At 33.6% G+C, this 20,615-nt stretch overlaps 1 protein-coding gene across 16 annotated transcripts in view; it reads right to left on the bottom strand.

Moving 5' to 3' along the window:
• Positions 1-3,606: 3,606 nt before the first annotated feature.
• PPM1A (protein phosphatase, Mg2+/Mn2+ dependent 1A) overlaps positions 3,607-20,615 on the bottom strand; it is a 51,558-nt gene continuing 34,549 nt past the window's right edge. For 10 of the 16 annotated variants that reach the window (XM_084982708.1, XM_084982750.1, XM_084982756.1 and 7 more), the window contains 5 exons: positions 19,144-19,997; positions 16,222-16,339; positions 12,019-12,127; positions 10,508-10,565; positions 3,607-9,608 (listed from right to left, as the gene is read on the bottom strand). In XM_084982708.1, the coding sequence (XP_084838834.1) occupies positions 9,579-9,608; positions 10,508-10,565; positions 12,019-12,127; positions 16,222-16,339; positions 19,144-19,997 (1,169 nt within the window). In that variant the 3' untranslated portion in view covers positions 3,607-9,578. Of the gene's footprint in view, positions 9,609-10,334; positions 10,431-10,507; positions 10,566-12,018; positions 12,128-16,221; positions 16,340-19,143; positions 19,998-20,615 lie in introns of all 16 variants that reach the window. The other 6 variants (XR_014820225.1, XR_002335517.2, XR_014820220.1 and 3 more) reach the window with 1 other exon arrangement.

The following is a 20,615-nucleotide window of genomic DNA, read 5'->3' as shown; positions in this document are numbered from 1 at the left end:
ATGCATATATAATACACCTATAACCATACTGTCATGAAACAGTAAAGGATATGTATGTTTTAAAAATCAGGATAGCACATGACAAACCTTTATGATATCCAAGGATGAAGAATTCAGTGCCTTCAGAGTTTTCTGAAAAATAATTACAGGAGTTCTAAAGCGGAATGTAGGCTAGGAACTTACTTAAAACAAAACCAAAGGGGAAAAAACAAACAAACAAAAAATCCAAGGCAATCATTTTGATTTCAGACAGAAAAGGAACTAGTAAGGAAGGACACCAAGCAGGCTTCTCTTCTGTGATCTAGGGACAGAAACAGTTTCATTGCTCTTAATAATACCTCTCTCTATTAAGGATCATTGCAGCCAAGAGTCTGTCAAAATGTATCAAGAAAGGAAGACAGTTATAAATATTGATTTTATAACAGATGCATGAAGACTTTTATTTGCCTAATGGTAAGATTAAATCACTTCCCATGTGCTTCTACTTTGTCCAACCACTAGAAAATTTTAATTTTTGTTAGGAATGTTCTGGAGACTTTGTTTAAAAAAGAGCTCTAAGTTTTGTTAGTATGCAATTAAAAGATCAATGGCTAAAATAACTGAGAATAACTCTGCTCTTATAATGACATAAATTACACCTACAACCCCCTTTGACCTAAAACAGTCAAAAGCTCTCCTAGCAAACCCTTTGATTTTTAAATACTGGGCAATTTTAGTTACTTGGTACCAAAACAAACACATAGAGCATTTTTATTTTTATTTTTAAAAGATCTTTAGGAAGGGCATAGCAATGGCTACAACCAAAGTCAGAGTATTATTGTCACCTGGAACAAAGTTACAGTCTTCATCCACCTTGAACAAGGACTGCACTTAAGAGTATTATCCTGAGACTTTGTGATGCCTCAGTCATAGCCTGAATTGGATTAATACATCTCAGCATCCTTAATACAGTGTTTGAAAGGAACTCTTCAGTTGCCTCAATTATATAATTAAAAACCCATAAACATCATTTTCCCTTCATATCTTTATGCTTTATTATAATTCTGCCTGAACATTTAAATTCAGTATTATTCTCTTTTAGGGTCACTGCTGGAATAACATTTCTCAAAACAATGTCTATGCAGCAAGTTGCTCTATCTTAGAGCAACTATAAGGGCTCTATGAAAAGTTGAAATGACAAATAAGGGAGTGCCCCTTGTGGCTCAGCGGGTTACAAACCCCACTAGCATCCATGACCAGGTGGGTTTGATCCCTGGCCTCGCTCAGTGGGTTAAGGATCTGGCATTGCTGTGAGTTGTGGTATAGGTTACAGATACAGCTCAGATCTGGCATTGCTGTGGCTGTGGTGCAGGCTGGCAGCTGCAGCTCCGATTCAAACCCTAGCCTGGGAACTTCCATATGCCACCCTAAAAAAAAAAAAAAAAAAAAAAAAAAAGACAATAAGTTAGTAATTTAAATAAAAAGTTATCTGAAGAGCTTTCATTTAATTTCCAGGTAGGAATTAAAAATTTGGTACTATTTATCACACTTCATATCATCATCCAGATCCAGGGATCAATTCTAAGGAGACATGATTAAGCTGACATACAATGAGAAGTACAGGTGACCCCTGAACACCATGAGTTTGAACTGTACAGTCCACTTACAGGTGGATTTTTTCCACTAAATATGTATTACAGTACTACCCAATCTGTGGCTGGTTGAATCTGCTGATGCATAAATGAGGATTCAGAAGGCAGACTGTAAAGTTGTACTTGGATTTTCAACTTCACGGAGGGTTGGCACCACTAACTGCCGCAATGTTCAAGGGTCAACCGTACTGACTTGTAATCAGATCATTCAGGAACTAATTTCAGAAACTACTGAATCAAACCAGATAAAACTGCCATTTTGGTAGCAAAATGATCAAATAGGGATTCCCTGGTGGCCTAGTGGTTAAGGATCAAGCATCGTCACTGCTGTGGCATGGGTTCTATTCCTAGCCTGGGAATTCTGTGTGCCATGAGCAGCACAGCCATAAAAAAAAGGCCAATTTTGAAAATTTCCCTGGTTCAAATGTCTGAAAAAAACATATGTGTAGCCATAAGGAAAGCCATAGAGAAAATGACTTATCTGGAAGCTGGCACCCAAAGTATAGTAGAGAAAGACACACATATAGTGTGTTTAGCTAATTTACTATTAGGTAACAATACTATATTAACATGAAACAATCTTACAGAAAGTTTTTTAGATACTCTAAATCACCTTGTAATAGGTGTGAGAATAAATAAATATGAATCTTATGTAGAAAACAGGCAGCAGCAGGGCACAGATCTTTTACCACTCCCTGGTTAGGTGGCTGAATTTGTCACGTAAACCAGGTCCTATAGAAGGCAAGACATTCTTCTGGGGTAGTTCATCTGGTAGACTTTTTTTTTTGTTTTTGTCTTTTTGTATTTTAGGGCCGCACCCGTGGCATGTGGAGGTTCCCAGGCTAGGGCTCCGTTCGGAGCTGTAGCCGCTGGCCTACGCCACAGCCACAGCAATGTGGGATCTGAGCCACGTCTGCAACTTACACCACAGCTCATGGCATTGCCAGATCCCCAACCCACTGAGCAAGGCCAGAGATCGAACCCACATCCTCATGGATGCTAGTTGAGTTTGTTAACCACTGAGCCACGACAGGAACTCCCTCATCTAATAGACTTTGTAACTAGAATCAAAGTTTCTGTGATTTGATGGGAATTTCAAGTCTGAGCTATTAAGTGGTAACAATGACAACAAGAAAATACTACCCCAATATCAGTTCGCAGTATGTGATCAATTAAGGGAAAAAAACCTGAAATAATTTTTACTAAAAACAGAGAACCAAGCTTCAGTGTTCACAATAACAAAAACAAAACTACAGGACACATTTTGACAACTGAACAGATACTAGTTATGCATTAGCCAAATTGTTATTTGCCTCAAACTTTGTTCTAAGACTTGCTACCTTTGGTTATGAAGCCTCATTCCCATTTTCATTATACATTTTACAACAAACGAAATAGCTCTTGCAGTTCATAGAACTTCGCTTACATCCCCAATTCAATGTACTCTAAAATCCCTCTTTTCAGACACGAACACAGGACAGAGGTAGTACAATCAATTTTCAGAATGAGCAGAAGAGTGATAACCATCCTAAGTACACATAGGTCTCCTACAGAAAGTGAGCAGTACTCTGGGGATACTGGCTAGGTGGGGAAGTCCTTTGCAGCCCCCTGCTCATGCAACCTCAGCTCTTCAAGGGGGTGGGGCAAAAACAAACAAACAAACAAACAAAAAACCCAAAAAACCACATCCGTAAGATGACAACTGGAAATGTTCTTGGCAAGAGGAACAACTTAGGGCTTTTATTTGTGGAATGTTTTCATGAAAATAACCATCAATCTGAATTTACTGGCTTCCAGTCATTTTCCTAAAATCAGGAAAGGACCAACTCTAGTTCAAATTGTGACTATTAGATATAATTTTTAAGCAATTTAACCAAGAAAATTTTCTTAAGGGCCTCCTAATACAAATTTTCCAAGTTTCTAGGCAGAACAAAAATGCTGCTTGCAGTATCAGACAATCATAGATACACACACATTGTGCAATTGCCTGTTTATTTAGTGGTACCAGTTTTGCAAACTAGAATTATTTCTACTTTTCATCTCATACAATCTGCAACCATTCACAGGCTGAATGCAATTTCTTCAATGGACTTGAAAAGAAAAAGTACATTCTTAAAGTTAGAACTGAATTCACATGTTTTCTCTGGACCAGGAAATGGTACATAATACAACATTTACATTTCTGGAATTTCTTTAAAAGTCTGGATCACATAAACTGCAAACAGTGGGTGAATTACTGTGGAGAATTTTGTTATACACTGTGTTTAGGAGATATTTATGCAATTGTATTAGATTTACATGTATGGAATTTAAAAAGTGAACCTATATAATAATTCAACATGCTTTTAATATGTATGTGGTCTCTCCACTCATAACATTTATACAAATGAAATGAATTATTTCAAGAGTAAAACAAATCAACAAGTATTTGGGCATAACCCTATAAACAAGATATTTTTCCTATAGATATGCCATTGACTTAAGGGCTAACCATGTAAGACAACAGTCTCCATTTCAAAATGTCCATAGATGTGAAATAAACTGTAACCGAACATCTCATTTTGGCAACAAAGCAGCAAGCTAATCAGTTTTTTCCATGGTAGTTTTATTTAACAGAAATGTCATTAATCCTATACATTGGTGGCTGTATGTTAGATCCTATTTTAAACATTCTGCCCCAATAACTGGGGGCCCACAAGTCACTGCCAATACTGCAAATTTTGGGGAGCTAAGTACATTATATATGCATTTTCCTAGGATTATTCAGTCTCAAAGGGTCTGTGACCCTAAAAGTTTAAGAAGTATTGCTGCAATGAATTTGTACCTAATTAAGACAGGACTGATTCTGTTCTGTAGCTATCCATCTCCTAACAAATCTAACTTCAGATAGTACCATACAAATAAAATGTTACTAAAAGTCCTTTACTATATCAAGAGGACTTCATAAAAAGGAAAAATTATAAGCAGTTTTTCTAAATAATTCAATGAGAAAGCTATAATAGAAAACTGGGGTTTGGAACAATGAAAAAAATGAAGGATTCGGTTTTGTGGTGAAGAAACATTGCATTTATTTTTCTCAGTTGTTTCTATGTTAGAGAAGCAATAATTTTTATCATTATCTGCCTTCCAGGAAAAAGCAAATTATCTGCATAAGTAAAGGTTGATTCTTGCTGGTTTATATGACAGCTAGATCCAAGGAAGACCTTCCTATGGCTTTTTTAAATAATAGTAGTCTTCCTCTGTCCTCATGGGCATCTTCCCACCTTTCCGGTTCCCACATTTTCTTATTTTTGACCCAATTTAATATAGTATTAATTGGCCTTGGTGAGGTAATGCACTAAGCTTTCTTGCTCAATAAAATGGAATTGGCCGTATTCGGTCTAAAAAAAGAGACGCCACCAAGAGGGTAGTAGAGGAAATTAAGCAACATTTCCTGCAGGATAAGGGAGGAAAAAAGTCACGCCGTTGTTATATAAATTTAAACAACCTTTCCCTCCCCATCTAATAAAAGTATAAGTTGTCAACTACAGTTTGTTTTAATCCATCTGAGTGTTTTCTAATTGGCACACTCCTACCTGTTGGTACTATAATTAGGAAAACATGAGAGCAGAGGCCACTAAATATATTAGGCAGGTAAAAGGGAAAGAATCTGTGGCAAAGGGCACAAAAGTGGAACCCGGTGCCTCTCATCATCTCTGTAGTGTTCGATCAGTATTAACTAACACTTACCTGAGACTGACTACTCTCACCAACAATACAGTATTATACCGATAACATTTAGAAAATGCATTCTTAAATAGTTCAAGCATATTCTGAAGTATTGTATATAACATTTAAAACAATAAAACCCCCATTTCATGGCACATTATTGAAGGAAATTAAAATTAGGCTTCTAAAATTTAAAGTAAAAAGAATCTTTCTGATGCCAAAAAGAAAACTTAATTAAAAAATGTTCAGCAGTATTTTAAACAAAAGGATATGAAGCTCTAAAAGTTCCCTTTGAAGAAAAACCTCAAATGAGATTTATATACTGAAATATTTACATATTTTCAAATACCAAATCCTAACAATACTGTACAAATGGCAATCAAAACATTAGTTTAAATCTCTCAAACTTATGAATTAAAATTGTACACCATGAAGTTCAGAAATTAAAAAATCATAAGCAATTTCATCAGTTCTTTCAAAAACCAACTGAATTTCCATATGAATTTGTCCATAAAGATGGGCAATTTTTTGTTGGTTGTGCCAATGGCCTGCGAAAGTTCCTGGGCCAGGGATCGAACTCGTGCCACATCACGACCCAAGCTCTGCAATGACAACGCCAGATCTTTAACCTGCCATGCCACAAGGGAATTCCTTATCTTTAAAAATTAAAACACAGTACTCATTTGGTTAAAACTGGATGTTAACACTGGCAGTGTGTTTTCAGGAAAAGTTTTACTTAAATTTAACTCTCTCTATATAATTTTTTAAAAAAATGCCATAAAACTCCACCAGTATTTCTAACGCTAGAGACTTCTAAGAAATTCATTACCTATTTCTCTGATTATTTATTGTCAGCAGGAAGAGTAAAGGCCATTTGCAAAAGGCAACCAAGCATTCTGAAAAGAGGCTCATTAGACCAATTTTATTCCTATGTATTAAGCAAAAGTTTCTTGTAAATGAGATTTAACTTTGAGAAGAAAAGGGTTTTCAAGTGAATAAAGGAACTGCAAATGAGCTCCTTAGGGCAGAGACCCGCCTTGTTCAGGAACAGTATCTGGCAGACAGTAGGTGGGCAATAACTATTTTTTGGATGAGTGACCCAGTTATAATATTAACATACATTAGATTATAAATTCTATTCACATGTAAACTCCTTGCGAGCAAGGACATATGCATTTGTAAAAAAGGTGAGTTACTAGCTGTATTAATATATGGTCAACTGGATGATCACTAAAAGTACTGCTACCATTCAGATTATGTGAATTATATAGCTGATTTATTCTTTAATACAAATTTCTTAATGTTATGAAGTTAGTAAAAAAGTGGTTGGAGCAGTACACTAATTACATATCACTCTAGAAGCAAGTTAATGCATCATAATTAAAAATAAGTTTGAAACAGTTCTAAAGCTAAGAAAAATACCACTTGGATTGTTTAGCATTAATGCTAATATTAAGAACTGCTTCTCTTATCTGTAAAAGTATATTCCCTAAGAAAGTGGAGATTAAGAGAGTTCACCTTTCTAAAACAATAAGAGATCAGTGAAATTTTTTAATGTTAGGGTAACAAGAATCTGCTATACAAAATGAATTTCCTATTAAAAGCAGCAAAATGGGTTCATCCTGTTAAAACATTTAAATGAAAGTACATTTGAACAGTATATGATCACACAAGAACGTTTCCCCCCAAAGAAAAGAACATACAACACATTAAAAAGTCATTGCCCTGAGATGCTAATTAGCACACAAGAGGGGGGTGGGAAGTTAAGAATTTAAGTGGTACAAAAATGTAGTGCACAACAGTGGTGCAAAAGTGCCTTTTAAAAGTGTGGCTGGTTCCCCACCACCATTAGCCCCAGGAATCAAGAACACGCACAGTCTGCAGTTATAATGTATACTTCCTTCCTATATTTTTATAATGAAAAACTCTATCTACTATGGCGATGCTGACCCATGTAGAAAAGATTTAGTCTTCTTAGATTGTAATTAATAGTTTCCTCTCACTTCCAAGCCTAATTTCCACACTAATAATTTTAACAGAGGAATATGTGAACCTCTTTTTTAAATACTGTCAAAAACATCTCTAAATATGCCATTATGGTTTGAAATACAACTTGCCATCACATATTTTACTTATTATGCAAGATTTTGCATCTCAAAATCCAAATCATTTTTCAATTAAAAACTTCAGTCTACTTAAAAAATTAAACAATTATAGTAAGAATTTAGTTCAGTACTAGTCTGTTCATCTATTCTAGAAGTAATGGTATTCATTAAATGTACATTTCGATGTTTGCAAAGTCACAACTCAGAACATTATCATACTTTGCACTCTACCAGACTGACATTAAGCATTTATTTGTAAGTACGGAATTGGTTCTGTAATTCCAACTGTTATATGAATTTCTAAATATAAATAGTACTTGTTTTTCTTCATGCTGGATTAAGATATAAATTAAATACAATTAGGTTACATTTAATCACCTCACAAATACGAGGGATAATGAAAAAATTCTGCTGGTATGTAGCTACTTGTCTAAGACACTTCACATTTTCCCACTACTTTCCTAACTTTACATTAGGTTTAAGGCTATATATACAAATATGTGTATTTCCAACTTAGGGAAAAATAAGAGTTATACTACCTTTTATATACAAAGTTTTGATTTTGTAGTCCATGTTCTATTTAAGTCTTACATTTTAAATGTTTTCTAGTAGGGAATCTGCCTACTGAATGATTAAATTACATGGTGATTAAATACAATATTCAACCTAAAGAGAGAAAAATATCGAAGGGCACAGAACAGTAGTCTTTTCAATGTGACAGATTTTAAAACTTACTGTCACATGCTTAATCAGGAATTTAAGCCTAAATTAGATTAGGTTATTTGTACATCTACAATTCTTTAAACTTTTGAAAGTTACTTTTAAAGACCAACAACTAAATAATATCAGCATGCTATATTTCAGATCACTAAATACATCTTAACTATTGGGATTCTAAAGACATGGGCCAATTAAAAATCACAAGCACACACACAAACACACACACACCTACGATAGAGTGTTAGATTGTCAAGCTTTGACAATTATTTTAATTAAATGATAGGCAAATTCAGGCTGATACACACCTTAATGAAAAAATAAGCAGCTAGAAAGAAACCCATTAAAATATATTATGGAACAACAGAGACTTAAATCTTTTATAGTCATTCTAATAGAAGGGAAACAGTTCCATCTATGCCTTTGAGTCACAGTATTTTCCAATTAAAAGAGACTAACATCTTTCCCCATGAGAAATTTCTCATTTACAATGGCATGGTGTCTTAAAATAAGGACCGGGAAAAGGAGGAATTACACATACATGATTAAATGTCTTGTTTGTTAAATCAAGCTTTATTGATAAAATGGAATTCAGAATATCTTACTAGGAACAGCAGCAGGCCCAGCCAATCATGATAGCAAAAATGTGGCAGTCTCCCACTATTTGTAGGAAGCTGCTGCTTATCAATTAGTAATTAAATGTAAGACTTGTAAAAGAGGTGCAAAGAATCAAGGCATTTTAGCCTCAAGATTGATATTCTTATGAATATATTGTATTACCTGCAATACTCATGGCAACAAGGAGAGAACAACCTAAAAGAGAGTTAAATGTAGGGACCAGCTTTATCAACAATGCCAGTCCCACTGCTAAGAACATTGAGATAGTTTTTGATTAACTCCATGGGTGTTCAGCTTTGTAAAATTTTGGAATACTTCTCCAAATCACATGCACTTTTGAATTTCTAGCTGATATGGCTGCTGCTCTCCCTGTCCCAACCCCAAGGCCAGACACAAAATGACTTGAAAAGGCTATATATCTGTTGCATCACACAACAAGCCAAACATTTCTTATAACTTTGATAGTGATTTAAAGCAGTTCATAATTAAATATGAGCATTTTGTACAAGGACAATTATACTTTACAAAAAACAAAATCATACAACAAAAATTGCTGGAGTCTGATTTACAACATGAATTATGATTTAAAATCACGTTTACATAAGTCGCAAATTTACAAAAAAAAAAAAAAAATCAGCTCTGGGCTAGCTGTTGTACTGCTGACGTTCTCTGGTGTAATCATTCTCACCCACGTCATATATTCCTTACAAGTTGAGGATGGATGTTTAAAAGGTTCAGTGAAGTTGAGCTGTACTTTGCTTTGGAGGTGAAGGTAAACTTCATGGCCAGATGAGCAGTTTTACCACATATCATCAGTTGATGTAGAATCCTTCATAGAAAGGAAACAAAGCAAAACAAGAAACTAAATTAAAGCTTAGAGGTGCATTATTTTCTGGGTAATGCAGAAAGGTAAGGTTTTGTAAAGTTGAGCTTTAGAATATGTTTTCTAAAGTATATATAATAAGTATGTGTATGTGTGAATTGAAATATCAATATTTAATCTGTTCAAAGAATTGTTAACTTTGTTTTGTTTTGGAATAAAATATTTGAAATATGATTTTACCATGGGGCTGACCAAATATACTTCTAAACCAATAAAACTACTAAGGATTTTTTCTCTTCAATAAAACCCAATTTGTTTTTAAAACACTACACTACCTTTATAAATTTTAATTGCATAAAAGAGATTAAGACCAAGTAACAAAGAGTTTTGAGGAAGCTTCATAATGCAATGTATAAAATATTTCAAAGCCAGGCCCAAATGATCTAAGTGTCTTTATATAAACAGAATTCTCCACTTTAATATTTAAATGAAGTATACAGGGTTCTTCATAAAGCTATTTCCAACCAAAAAAAACTAATGGAGATGAACATTCTGAACTTCTATTGCAACTGCTTATAAAATTCAGAATAGTTTAAGATTCTGAGCAGAGATATTCCCAACCTCAAAAAAACAGTTAGTGAAGAAAACTGTGAAGTTGATTGCTTGCACAGGCATTAAAAAACCAGAATAATTAAAAGGGACTCCTCTTTTTTGAGATAAATGGCCACTCACCATGATTATGTCCTCAATCACTAGAACTGTGGTGCAGGCAGATTTCAGAGCAATCAATCAGGGGTGTGTGTAAGAGAATGGGTGCAATGAACAGCTCTGCAAAAACAGGTAGGAAGGATATGCATTTAGAGTGGAGGGGAAGGGAAAGCAGAGGGAGCTAAAATGTTACTTACAGTGTCATCATTTTTGTAAGGATTCAGTCTATTGTAAACGGCTTCAATTACATTCCGCCTAAATTTAGAAAAGAGCAGAAAGTTAATTCTTCAGAGTACAAAACTGTTTGATAATTCACAGGCCAGGTGTTCACTGAAATGTCAAAGATAATCATACACTTAAATTATTTTAGTTCTGTTTCTTACTGTCAATAAGTGAGCCTTATTTTAAAATGTTTGGGCCCCACAGTTTTAATTAGAGGTGAATTTATTCTAAAATGTAACATTCTACTAACGGAATTAATAGAAGACTAAAAGTCATAGCTTGAAAAAGAAAATCAGTCTATATGATCTATTTCTATTTGAATTGGTATTGAGTGGCTATGAGTCAGAAATGACAATGCAGTTCTTAAGATATAATACTAATATATTCTGGTTAAGAGCTGAATGTTAGTTTTGTAATAGAAATAACTTCAACATCTGCTGTAGTAAAATAATTTAGATATTTTACATTTAAATTTCTGCTTTTCACAACACCCCTTTTAAAAAGCTCTATTAAAACAAATGTCAAATATGAAATTTCCCTGGCAAGTCTAGGAATTTGTTTCTGAATACTATTTCATTAAAAATAAAGACTCAGTAATGTTATTTCTAAGTTACAGCCTCCATACTTCGAAAATTGATCTGAAGCAATTTTACTGGCAGTCATTTCACAGAAGGTCATTTTGGAAGCAACAATTTCCAAAAAACAAAAGCTTCAAACAGGAGGTTTACAATTACTAGTTAGTGAAGTGATGACAAAAAACATGAGGCTACACTTACAGAATACAGTGGAGAATCAAGGAAATTAGTCAATATATCTTTGTAGGTCAATTATAGGAATATCTGAGGTAAAAATGATTTAAGCCTTGAATTATAAAATTGCTTGACGTCTCCGTTTTAGTTTATAATGATGTAAGCTTAATATTTAACATGGATTAGTCCAGTTCTATGAACTAAAGTGCAAAGAGAAAAGAAGCAAGAAATGCATCCTATCTACTCTCACACCAAAACCCAACCAACCAGAATCAACAACCAAAAATACTTGGAAAAATCAGAGATGGAGAGAAATGGCCCACATGGAGGAAGAGAAATATGCTTATTCATGGGATGTTCAGTTATCCAAGTATTAACAAAATCAAATTATAATAATTAGTAGGATTAATACTACTTAGAATTTTATAGTACTAATTTAGTTTAAAAATTCTTTCACTGTATTATCTCATGTACATTATATGAAGAAATCAGTATAATCCAAGCCTCCACTAAAGAGAGCCTTCCATGTAATTAGTTACAGTGACATTCTGATATCTATTCTAAATAAGCACCATATATCATTAATAGTAAAAAACACTGAACTACAGGTTAAACATTTTTGAAGACAGAGATAACCATATCACTTTAGAAATTAGGTAAATACACATTTGACCAACAGACACCTAACATTTTCACAGACTGAGATAAATGGTTAGAGTACACAGACTGTAACTTACTTGCTTGCCAATTCACCCCCTGGTGGGAGGCTGGGGATGTTCTCACTCGCTAATGTGCGCATCACATGGACTAAGTCAGGGACGCCTTCCCCCTGCTTCTTTATGATTTCTGGGAATCAGAAGTACTTTTTTTGTAAGTGTTATCCAAATTTAATAATAGCAAAAACTGAAACAAAGATAACTTAGGTTTTTAAAGATGGCATTTACCACATCTGAGATTTTCTAAACTATTGTAAGAAAAAAAAAATCAAGTTGACCTTTGAAAATTTATGACAAAGGGATGTACAAAAAGACGCAAAAGAGGAGATACTTTCCAGATTAACTTCAAAGAATGAAAATAAACAAGATAAAAATGTGAATTTTCATATTAAAATCAATGTATTATATAATCAGGGATATGTGTGTACTAATGAGAATATTCCTCTTAAGATGCCAACTAATTACATCTGAGGAGATAACTCCTCTCTTTAAACTGGAAACATGTTTCCTGAACTTTTCCCTGAAAATACCGTGCACAGATTTTTTTAAAAATATTAAAAATTTCAAGATTTGAAAAAAAGAAAACTTTTAAGTATGATGGATTTATTGATTATATAATAACCCAAATCATATTTACATGTATGTTTATATTTACAAAATGATACTTAAGAAGTAGCATGTGCAGCATAAGTCATATACTTGAACACCATTCTCAGCCTAACTTTTGTCTAAAATATCTTTAAATATATACCATTTCCTTAGCTGATTAATTTGACCAGAGCCTATAGATTGGAAAAAGTCTAAATTACATGACAAATTTTTAAAAAGAAAAAGGTTGATAAACCATTAAGCTATATTTAAAATTAAAACAGTTATTAAATGGGTAGAGTGATATCTGCAGTGTTGCCACAAAGATGCATATTGTTATTTATACTACAGAATACCAACAATTATGTGCAGACAACTTAAAGTGCTCTCAAACTGTTAAGTACAAGAAGTCTTTACCTGGAGTTTTAGCATATTTATTCTAAATGCAAGATCATGCCAAAGGTATTTGTAAATTATATGTTCAAGTTCAGTTTTTTGTTTTTCAATGTTTACACTAAGAAATTTTCTTTGTCATCGCTGGGGATCATTCTAGTTCTCAATTTGTAAATACCTTTGAAAATAATGTATATAAAGATCTTTCAAACTTTGATCAAGTTTTAAAATATTAACTCATCATTAAAGCCACATATTAAAAGACAGAACATTGCTACCCGTATTTCTTTAAATGGCTCAAATTGTCCTTTTAGGATTAAGGCCAAATTTTACCGTCTTTTATTTTTTGCCTTTTTTTTTTTTAAACCAGTCTTAAATCTGAACAAAAAGCAAGGATCTCAGATTTGGTTTGCCAAGTTCCTTTATTGCATCATCTTTAACATCTAGTTTATTTATTCTACATGATTCTAATGCTGGAAATCTGCTGTACAAAAATAAAGAAATTTGATGTTTACCTAAACTGCACAATTTCACAATTTAAAGCTGTAACACACTTAACATACAGTCTTTGCTAAGCCAATACAATTATTGGGTAGGTAACTAGGTACAATATAAATGAACACTGATGATAAATTCAATCAATGATGGTTTCAGGCCTAAAAACATTACTTTGAATCATCTATATTTGACGTATCTTACATCTCCTTTGTTAAAATATAAAAATTAGGATATTTTAACTGTAAAGTAAATTACAGGAAGACAAATTCTTTAAAAAATAAGGCTTTCAAAACAGTTAAATCACCTTTTCCACACGGGACAATACATTTAAACTAACTGATCATTAATACTACTCTTGCTCCTTTCTGCTTAAAAAAAAAAGAAAAAGAAGTTTTAAGAAATATTCCTTTAATTGTTCTTGGACTATACATTTTAATTAGAATTGTAAAAAGACTGAATGCTTTTATTAACGAATATATATGTATAGAAAATCTATTATTTCATGTATATAAACACATTCTCCTCCCCATTGCCCTCCACAAAGTCCGAGGGATTCTATCAGTTATCTCCAAATTAGCAACTTTAAAGCTTGGGCAGTCAGAAGCAAATGAAAACACATACACACAGATATCCTCTTACATTGGCTTAAAGGGACCACAACATTAAGTGGTATGGTTTAAATTATGAGCTGAATTTTTTCATTAACACTAGAGTCAAGTATTTAAAAGACTACAGGAGGAGAGCTGAAAAGCCTTTGTTCTTTTCTGTGGTGTGGACAGAGAAGCCAAAAGTATTCAAAGCAAATAAAATGAGGTTTAGTAGGTCACAGCAATATAGTGAAGGCATGTATTTAAAAAAAGAAAAAAAAAGCTACGAAGTGCCCGTTTTGGAAGCTGAATGCAGTATTTATCACTTTTTAAGATATATAACAACTTTTACAATGCAAATAGTTACATTCTTTCTATGTTTTGAAATATAGTAATGGATTTAATTAATGTAATATTTATTCTCAAGTTGCAGTCTCATCAAAGCTATCTCAGTAAAGAATATTGTACTTAATTTATGACATAATCATCTCCAATTGAATGGTACAAATATAACACTTCTACATACCAAAAATATTGAATATTAATGTAAACTCTGTTCAGATGTCAATTCTGCTTGATAATAAGCAATATAAAACTTAATATAACAAAAGTATGTATCTAAAGCAATTATTTAGAATTATATCAAAAACTTAGAGTGTACACTAAAGAGAAAAATTAGCAATTCATTTCTAAAGTTTGACCTCATTTCATAATAAATATAACTAAAATACTTATTTCTTTAAATCAATAAACAGGTACACCCAAGTTAAAGTGCCAATAAATGAACTATCAACATCTCCCAATACAGAGTCTTCTTAAGGATTTATTTTTTCCACTAACAGTTTGAACCAATATGATATGACTTGGTAGCATTCTATTTTATCTTACTGTATTATATATAAATAATTTATATTGAAATGTATCATTTAAAACAAAAAAATTTCCAAGACCTTGGTAATAGTGAGGAAACGAACTCACTGAATAGTATGTCCAATGAATGAAATACTAAATAGTACATACACATACTAAATATATCACTATCAAGTAGGGGAGAGAAATGAAAGACAAAATATCAGCCCTAGACAGTAGTGAAAATCAAAACCAATCTTGATTCTAAACCAGACTAATTATAATTCACATAAAACAGTAAAAAAGGGAGAAAACAAAATTAAAGTGCATATTAATTTAAATAATGCAGGCACTGCAGGATATAATAGTGTGTAGGTCAATGTTTACATGCTATCAGAGGTCTTTAAAGTGCAAAGTAATGACATTAGGAGCCAAAATGTTTTTTAACACTATTATAGGCATGTCAAGTGTTCTGCTTAAAGAAACTGCATAATCTATATGCTTACTGTATATATGCAGTAAATTGGAATCCTCTGGGGAGACTTAATATTCATATCAGAGAGTAGCTGCATCAACGATCACTTAAAAGTTTTTCAAATGTGTAAAGGCATTATACTTGAGAGTTACAAACACCTTTCTAATTGTCTCAAAGTAATTTGCAGAATTATGACAACTAAACTTCTTGAATTCCCAACTCAATTCTTTTCTTCAGCGCTTACATTTCTGCCAGGTAGAGACCTAGTATGTCTTCTATTCAGGTTTATGTTGTCTAGATGAGGCAGTTTAATGGCTTAGGTAAGAAGCTTTCAAACAGTTTAAATTTTTAAAAGCTGGGGCACATGAAAGTTGTTAATAACCAGGCTATGATCTTTATTTTTTTAAAAGTCCAAAGATCTTAAGCTAATACACACAGCTTTTCACAGATAGTTTTCAAATTGTCACCATCATAAATAATCTGTTTATAATTAAATAAACCACAAATGAGACTTTCCTGGCATGAAATTATTTGTGCCGATGAATTAATTCATCAAGAATTTGAAAGCATATAAGTACTGTAGCCTTTTTAAACAAAAGTATCCTGAACAGAATGTACTGGGCCATACTAGTTATTATTGCAAATAAAACTGTGATAGGAGAATAACATATCCAAGCAGCTACTACAGAAATGCCCATTCCCACCTTGATCCACTGAACACTAAAGGTCAATCAAAGGCGTATATGTAAAGATCTAAAAGCTAAAATGTTAAAAGTTTGATTATGTTGAGGTTTTTCTTTAATAAAGCTACTTATTTTTTGTTAAATGATCCACCTTCTACTCTGCTTTCCAGGTACTTGTCCAACTCTGCCTCCTTCTTCACTGCTTCTGGTGATACTTTGGGTGCATTTGGAAAACAGATCAATATCACACTCATGTTGTCTCGACTTCCCTGGGAAGAAAAAAGTTTGAGAGAGTATTTTTCTTTTTGCTCTTCAAAGCCTTGAGAACCTTTACGGCCATGCCAACTATAACAACAATTGTTCTAGTGAAAATATATATTGTTTTAAAGGAGAAAAATATATTTATGCATATGTGGATGGGCACCCCGCATACATATAGAGTATACATGGTATACAGAATAACCAACACTCCAAATGACAGGAGAGAAACACTACAGGTTAAATTCTACTTCCACAATCATTTACAAAAATTCTATAAAACAAGTATTTCTGAACATTTACTGGTGGCCTTCTTAATGTGGAGAGATACTTAACACAAATACACATACACACATACATTCATCCAGTTCAATAAGATAGAAAATTCTTGTGGTATTCCTTACAACACTGTTTGACCTGTATATTTGACAAATTTACACTTAAAATGAAATAAATTGTGGGACTAATTAGTTTGCTTCATAGTAAGAAGTAAAACTACATATTTAAAGTTTACAAACCAGCTTTTTAACTTTCATAATTTAAAAAAAAGGCTTAACTTTTAGGCAATACATTCATTTTTTAAAGACACATAAGCATTCAAAATGCTATAATTACAATACTTGGATCAATTTTAGCTTCCCACAAATCAGACTTCCTCTTCCTAGTAGAAATTGGAGTTAACTTTTTTTTTTTTGTCTTTTTGCCATTTCTTGGGCCGCTCCTGTAGCATATGGAGGTTCCCAGGCTAGGGATCAAATCGGAGTTGTAGCCGCCAGCCTACACCAGAGCCACAGCAATGCCACGTCTGCGACCTACACCACAGCTCACGGCAACGCCGGATCCTTAACCCACTGAGCAAGGCCAGGGATCGAACCCGCAACCTCATGGTTCCTAGTTGGATTCGTTAACCACTGAGCCACAACAGGAACTCCTGGAGTTAACTTTTAAATTTTAAGTAGTTAATTCCCCTACACAGAAAAGTTGATGTATACCATTAGATTAAGCAAACAGTACAAAGAATTTAATATTAAAAAGAATTTTGGGAGAAATCTATATAAAATGTGGCAAATGATAAGGTACGGCATAATTTTTAAAATGGACAATGCAGAAGAGAAAAGGTGGAATCTGAATCATAATTTACTAATATCTGAATCTGACAAGTCTCTCAAGAAACCAGGTTTTAATTTATTTAACAAGCATTTAATTCTCAAGTATATAAAGAATAAACTTAACAAATGAATGCTATTTTATCCTTTTTTTAAGACTAAATGGGACAAAGAACATACGCATATTGTTTGGTTCCCCCCAAATTCAGAAATTAACAGTGTGCACTATTAAGTTGTTGCTCTATTGATTTTTGCAGGGCTGTACCTGTGGCACACAAAACTTCCCAAGCCAGGGATCAAATCTGAGCCACAGCTGCAGCTGGAGCCACAGAAGCGACAATGCCAGATCCTTAACCCAAAACACCACCAGGCAACTCCTCTATTGATTTTTTTTTTTTAACATATGCATTGGATGTTACATAAACTTGATTTGTGCTGTATGTTACATAAACCTGCTTTTTAATTAAGATTTTAAGTAGAGCTGTCAGTGTGAATGTAAAATTAAAAAGAATGTTATGTTGACTTTCTATTTCTGCATGCTAAAAGAAAGTCAAATACATAGCCTCAAAAGAGTTTTATAAAATCAGCATTTGTTAAACAAAAAAGCAGTTAATGAGCATTACTGACAAAACAGAACAGTGTGGTAGAAAGAACAGTTACCCTAAGTCAAGGGCTTAGATACTAGTTTTAGTGCTTCAACTAAATAAAGTAAATTGTATAATATTTTTTAACTTCTCTAGAAAAGGGAGCAGCGCATTGTTTACTAAACTAGGCACTTCATGTGTATACATTAACTCATTAATTTAATTCCCCGACAGTCTTATAAGTTAGATACTATTTTCTCCATTTAACAGCTAAGAAAGGAATTCCCTTGTAGTGCTGCAGGTTAAGAATCCGGCATTGTCTCTGCAGTGGCTCGGGTCACTGCTGTGGCATAGGTTCGATCCCTGGCCCAGGAACTTCTGCATGCTGCAGGCATGGCAAAAACAAAAGCAGCTGAGAGAAGTTGAACAATTTGTTCAAGACCATATAGTATAAAACTAACAGAGGTAAGATTTGATTACAAGAGTGACTCTTAAGCCTGTAGAGCCTTCTCTTGCTTATCTGTATAAACAATCCAATTTGATCATCCCATCACTCTGAGACAAGATAATAATCTTTTATTAAAAAAAAAAAGCTGATTTTCCAGATAGTTTAAAGAGCTTACCTGAAGTCATACAGTCTCATACCAAGTTCTTCTGACTCCATGTCCAAGGCTATTTCTAGTACATCACACCAAATGATCACTAAATTCTCTCTGTTGGTACTACAGATTCATTATACCATAGTCTCAAAGTACTTCCATAAGTGTACTGAGATATCACATGGCAAAAATAAATATTAAAATTCTAAAATGCTTTTCATTTATAGACACTGAGGTCTCCCCATTCCCTTTTTTAAACATGCACTTTGATGTAATATTCCACAGTATTAAAAAGCTCAAGTAGTCAAGATTATTACAAGACTAAACATTCAGATTACAACTATTATATTTTTGGTAATTGGGTAATTTATTTCTAAGAAGTATTACTATATTATTTTCATAACGGATGAATAGTACCAAAAACTTATTCCTGAGAAGTATTGGTTCTAAGATGTTAATATACTAGGATAATAATTAAGATGACATAAAATCATTTTGCCTTAAAAAAAAAAAAAAGTCTAGCTACCTTATACAAACAGGTGTCGACTACTTCATTGCAAACTTTCTCAAGGTCATCAGTGACTTCAAGTCTGGATCTTACAAAATCACAGAGCTCTTCATTTCCCATAACATCCCAAATACCATCACATGCAAGAATAATGAACTGATCATCTTCTTCAGATCTTTCAATATCATGGACTTCAGGCTCTGGTGAAACAAGCTGCTCGGTAGGACCTTTTCCATGGACACATTTGTAATCAAAGTCCCCAAGGGCCCTTGACACAGCCAAAGAGCCATTCACACGCTGAATCATCACAGAACCACCTGCATTCTGAATTCGTTCTTTTTCCAGCGGATTACTTGGTTTGTGATCTTGTGTGAAGAAGTGAACTTTCCTGTTCCTACAAAGTAAACCTCTCGAGTCTCCACAGTTAATGAAATAAGTATGCTGAGGAGATATTAAGACACCTACAGCTGTTGACCCACTTCTATCAGCACCATGTTTCTTCTCTGACATGACTCTCATGTGTTCATCAATTTCCAGAAAACCTGTTCTGATTCCATTCTTCACATTTTCCACAGAAGGTGCTCCTGCAGACCCTTTAAAATCCTGGTTATTGGTGATGTGATCTAACAAATGCTCACAGCAGTATTTGGCAACCTGAGAACCAGCATGCCCATCATATACAGCAAAGAATGACCATGTTTCAAGTCCACTTGGCAAACCAATCACAGCTGTATGTGCATCCTCCATTTCAACTCGCCAGCCTTGCATGCTGCTTAGCCCATATCGCAACCCATTACCCTGGCCTTGGGCGTTATGTTTTTCCATCTTTGGTTTGTCTAAAAATGCTCCCATTATGTCTTGATCCTCTAGGTCTGCAAAGGAAGAGAAACAGGAAAGTTAATAACTATCTTATAAACAAAATACATACACAACCCTTTTAAGAATGAAGGAAATAAAAAAAAAAAAAAGAAAGCTTTAAATAAGAATTCACAACTCTTGGAATAAGCAGACACTCATTATACTGTAGAACTGAAACCTGATCATTAACAAGAAAGAAATGGGGGAGAGGCTCAACAGGCATAGCTCAAAATGTCTTAACAGGTAAAGTATCTTGATAAAAGTAGTTTATCTTACACTTTCCCCAGAGAACAACCATTTAAGATAGAAAAGACTTGGCAATGGCCGTCAACTTATGAACCAAGTCAAGTGGTTAAGGATGCAATGAAAATGTGAATCTCTTAAGAGAATCTCAAAACTAATTTGTATGTGTATATTAGCCAAGAAAAGCCAAATGAATTCACAGGACATATCAAAAGCCTACTAATTTAGACATCTTAGTTTAACATTCAAGATTTCTCAAAGTTTGATTCCAAATGTCTAGTTTTATTCCTACTTATATGAACCCTCTGAAAAAGTAAAAAACAATATACTCACAACAATCAAAATTTGCATGATCCTTCAAGGCTTTGCTCATGTCAGTTCCCTTAACT

The sequence above is a fragment of the Sus scrofa genome, chromosome 1, assembly GCF_054392235.1.
Source record: "Sus scrofa isolate SSC_HxYL_T2T_F1_AM1 chromosome 1, Sscrofa_HxYL_maternal_Yorkshire_Landrace_v2.0, whole genome shotgun sequence".
NCBI lineage: Eukaryota > Metazoa > Chordata > Mammalia > Artiodactyla > Suidae > Sus > Sus scrofa.
This window is presented reverse-complemented; position numbering and strand designations above follow the sequence as displayed.